This window comes from Phoxinus phoxinus, assembly GCF_949152265.1.
Source record: "Phoxinus phoxinus genome assembly, chromosome: 16".
Lineage (NCBI taxonomy): Eukaryota > Metazoa > Chordata > Actinopteri > Cypriniformes > Leuciscidae > Phoxinus > Phoxinus phoxinus.
The window spans coordinates 1,980,344-1,985,343 of NC_136891.1; the positions used below are offsets into that span (position 1 = coordinate 1,980,344).

The following is a 5,000-nucleotide window of genomic DNA, read 5'->3' on the forward strand; positions in this document are numbered from 1 at the left end:
TGTCTGTGTCTGTGTCTGTGTCTGTGTCTGTGTGTGTGTGTGTGTGTGTGTCTGTGTGTGTCTGTGTCTGTGTCTGTGTGTGTGTGTGTGTCTGTGTGTCTGTGTGTGTGTCTGTGTGTGTGTCTGTGTGTGTGTGTGTCTGTGTGTGTGTGTGTGTGTGTGTGTGTGTGTGTGTGTGTGTGTGTGTGTGTCTGTGTGTGTGTGTGTGTGTGTGTGCGCGCGCTGCAGGGTGGAGATGCCAACGCTTTCTTGGAAGCTCAAAATTATCTGTCGTCCGCTGTGGAGATCATCGAACAGCTCAAAATGTATTCCTTGGATCCGAACCTGCAGTCAGAGGGCCTGAGCCGAAGGTGACACACATCAGGCTCTCACACACTCTCATGCGTTTACATGTTGTGTAGAAACTTCCCATTAACCTCAGAGTATTATGCTCAAAACACCTCCGCAGCCACCCATCATCTTGCAGAGTTTTGCATCACACTCGCTTTGCCTTTTTGCCATCATATTTAGTACGGAGAAGACAGGAAGTGATGTAGAGTCGGATAGGAATGGGCATTTCTGTAAAAGAAAGTAATTTAAAAGTCATTTCTGCCTGCTATCGGCACCAATTGTGACCCTGGAGCACAAAACCAGTCTTATGTTTTTGTTTTTTTAACATATAATCCATAATCATTAAAATAATAACAAATAAAGGCTTGAAATATTTCACTTTGCTAATATATTAGTTTCACCTTTTAAGTTGAATTACTGAAATAAATGAACTTTTGCACCATATTCTCATTTTTCCAGTTTCACCTGTAAATCTCTATGCATTTTCTGTTTATAAATGCTCACTTCCACTGTAACCTTATGTTCTCTCTCTCTCTCTCTGTGTGTGTGTGTGTGTGTCTGTGAACAGTGTGCATGTGTTTTCTGACCAGATCCGAGATCTCAACTTGGCTCTGAGTGGTTCTCAGCAACAGAAGGGAAGCAACAGGACGGTCCGTCGAACCGTGAGCCGTGAAGAACCCAACCGTTACTACAGCGAAGCCATGGCCTGGATCCTCCAGCAGAAGGTACGTGACACTCTTCACGACCTCATCAAAGTCTCGTAACTCTTAAAGCGGTGGTGTAATTCCCTTTTCACAAGATGTAAAATAAGTCTCTGATGTCCCCAGAGTGTGTGTGTGAAGTTTTAGCTCAAAAATACCCCACAGATATTTTAATATCGCATGTTAAAGTTGTCATTTTTTGCGGGGGAGCAAAAAAACACAGTTTTTGTGTCTGTCCCTTTAAATGCAAATGAGCTGCTGCTCCCGGCACAGGGGGCGGAGCTTCAAGAGCTTGTTCTTCGAGCAGCTCCGATTACCTCACACATACACACACACACACTGAAAATTTCAAAAATGTTTAGCCTTTTATATTCAAACCGGACTGACAACATGTAGAAGAACAGGACATTTCTGAATGGTTAGTTGATGAATTTATGTAGATTATGTGTAGTTATCTTCTAGTCACTGATTAGCATTTTCTGTCATGATAATCTATAAACCGTGTTCCGGGGGCGGGGTTATGTAAATGTTAGGGTTGGTGATGTCACTAACCGGGAGGAATGTCGTGTAGTTCCTACCAGCCGTTTGTTGTAGTCCTTAAAAAGCGATTTCTTAAAAAGCAAATATCTCCCTTTGCTCTGAACTTTGAGCGCTGTAACTTTGCAGATGTTGTTTATGATCAAACACAACATTACACACTAACTACAGTTAGAAAAGTAAAATCAGAATCAAACACCCCTTTAAACCCGGTACGTCACGTCATCTTCTAACCCGAGAGCTCCCTGGCGAATATTTCAATATTAGCATGAGCGGACTGAAATAAAGAAAGTGTTTAGCACGATTGATATTCAAAACGGTAAGCACACACTGCTTTGTTTATGGTATGGTGTGTCGCTTTCCCTTTCTGAATGATGATAAATGTATCCGCAGAAGTAGATATTTGTCCATCATGGCGGCAACACAGCCGGCTTTCCTCAGCGCTAGTCCTCGCGTCGGTTCGGTGTGTCCCGGGTCTGCACTGTGCTTTATCCACACAAGACTCAACAAGCTTCCCGTGTCGAGCAGGACCGGCCATGTTTGCAGCCGCTTATAATCCGCACGACTGAATCTTTCCAGGCTTTAATGTAGTTTCTGTGTTATTTGATATCATTTTTAGTCATATCAGCTGACTAGCATCAATATTTCTGTCAGAATTGAAAGCAAAAATGCTGATATATATATATATATATATATATATAGACAGCATTTATATATATATAAAATATAGTAATAAATTTAAATATACACTAGTTTTGAACGAAGTCTCTTATTTGACCCAAAGCTGCATTTATTTGATCAAAAATACAGTAAAAATTGTGAAATATTATTCTAATGTAAATCAGCAGTTTTCTATGTGAATATATAGTAAAGTGTAATTTATTCCTGTGATCAAAGCTGAATTTCCAGCATCATTACTCCAGTCTTCAGTGTCACATGATCCTTCAGGAATCAGTGTAATATGAGGATCTGATGCTCAAGACACATTTATGATTATTATCAGTGTTGAAAACAGCTTTATATTTATCTGGAAAACGTTGAAAATTATTTTTTTAAGATTCTTTAATGAATAAAAGGCTAAAAGACAGCATTTATATGAAATAGAATCTTTTTTGACATTATAAATATCTTACGGGTCATGTTTGATCAATGGGATCTCAGTGTGGGCGGAGCTTCTCAGCCTAATGTGACAGAAATAGACATGAACTTAAAAGCACAGAGATAGCAGTTATCTCGTGCGCTCTGTCCTGATAGGACTCGACTCGGGAGAAGTGTTCCCAGCACAGACAGAGCGAGAGAAAACGAAAGAAAAACTGAGCAGATGAAATGAAGCTCAGAGAGACTAGAGCGAGACACGCAGCCAAAACACACACACCCCCAGTGCAAAACTGCCTCTCGCTCGCCCACAGAAACACTGTTTTACAGACTCAAACTGATGACCCCAGCTCTCTCTCTCTCTCTCTCTCGCCCTCTCTCTCTCTCTCTATCTCGCCCTCTCTCTATCTCTATCTCGCCCTCTCTCTCTCTCTCTCTCGCCCCCCCCCCCTCTCTCTCTCTCTCTCTCTCTCTCTCGACCCTCTCGCTCACCCACAGAAACACTGTTTTACAGACTCAAACTGATGACCCCAGCTCTCTCTCTCTCTCTCTCTCTCTCTCTCTCTCTCTCTCTCTCTCTCGCCCTCTCTCTCTCTCTCTATCTCGCCCTCTCTCTCTCTATCTCGCCCTCTCTCTCTCTCTCTCTCTCTCTCTCTCTCTCGCCCTCTCTCTCACCCCAGAATTCCTCAGACCCACGCAGGGGTCAATAACACTCCTCCTGTCAGTGAGGTCAGAGTTAATGAAAAACATACTCTTGTTGTGTGTTTTCCCAGAGGTTCTCTCAAAGTTATGAACAAACGTTCTGCCAGTAACATTAGCATGGAAGTACAGTAGCATAAAAACATTATTTATTTGTATGATTTTTTTTATTTTATTATTTTTTTATTCTTTACTCTTTTAAATGTTGCTACGTGTGTCAGAATGTTCCCGAGAACATTCAAAAGTAACATTCCAAATTTGTTTGAAGAATTTAGAAATGGAATGTACAGAAACATTCTTGCGGTAACGTTAATAAAACAATCATTCAGAGTTACCTGGCCTTTAATAATGTTCTCAAAACGTTCGCACAAAAATGTTATCTATATGTCATGGAAGTTTTGGTTACACTTTATTTTACAGTGTCCTTGTTACATATGTTACATGTACTTACCATAGTAATAACAGTAAATTACACATAATTACATGCAACTAAACCCTAATCCTATAGTAAGTACATGTAGTTAATTATTATTACTCAGTACCTAAATATATAATTACACTGTAACAATGACAACTTAAAATAAAGTGTAACCGACGTTTTTTTCGTTCAAATGTGGTCGTTCATCTTTTTAAATGTTGCTACTTGTGTCAGAACGTTCCGAGAACATTCAAAAGTAACACTCCAAATTTGTTTTTAGAATTTTGAAATGGAATGTTCAAAAACATCTTCACAGTAACGTTAATAAAACATTCATTCAGAGTTATCTGGCCTTTAATAATGTTCTAAAAGTGTTAGCACAAAAGCATGATCTATTAGAGACATATCTCGATACTGAACTCATGATATGATATTATTGCGATACTCCAAGACATATGATAAAAGGTTAACAGAAAATGCACTGTTGATTTAAATGCTTAATTGATATAACATTGTGTGTGTGTAAATGAATAGTGTTGGACTCGTGCTGGAAACCCAACGCACAGGACAATAGAGACTCCAGAATAACAATATTCATGATTCTGAAGATGAAAACACAGGATTATTTCAGATGAATATGCTTTCACTCTTTCACTGACTAGATATATTAATAATAATGTTGGCCACTTTTTACTGGTAGCATCAGACATTTGGCATTATCATTCCCCCATTGCATTATTATACATTATATTCAACATTATATATAGTAGTTTAATGTAAGACTGTAGTACTTGCACAGAAATGTTCTTTTTGGGTGAATTATACACAATATATATATTATCACTATCCATGATACATATTGTTGCAATTTTATATTGAGACACCCCTATTATCTTTACATCGTTTGTGGAAGTTTTTTTTCCGAATTTTTTTATTTTTTTGGATGTCCGTTGAACGTTTTCTAAACGTTGCTACTTGTAACAGAACATTCCGAGAACATTCAAAAGTAACATTCCAAATTTGTTTGAAGAATGATAAAATGGAATGTTCACGTTAAAGCTACACTGTGTAACTTTTTTAGTTTATTCTTAGCTAAAAACGCTTAGTTCTTTCAAAAATATATGTGCTCATTAATGTATATTTACTTCAGTCAAGTAATAAAGTATTCTCGTGAGTGTATAATATGCCATTGAAAATACATACGGGTGAGGGGTTCGAAT

The 5,000-nt window shown here is 38.5% G+C and overlaps 1 protein-coding gene across 3 annotated transcripts in view; it reads left to right on the forward strand.

Moving 5' to 3' along the window:
* dspb (desmoplakin b) overlaps positions 1-5,000 on the forward strand; it is a 43,486-nt gene that overhangs the window by 6,407 nt on the left and 32,079 nt on the right. For all 3 annotated transcript variants that reach the window (XM_079639357.1, XM_079639356.1, XM_079639358.1), the window contains 2 exons: positions 229-350; positions 899-1,055. In XM_079639357.1, coding sequence (XP_079495483.1) covers positions 229-350; positions 899-1,055 — 279 coding nt within the window. The remainder of the gene's footprint in view (positions 1-228; positions 351-898; positions 1,056-5,000) is intronic.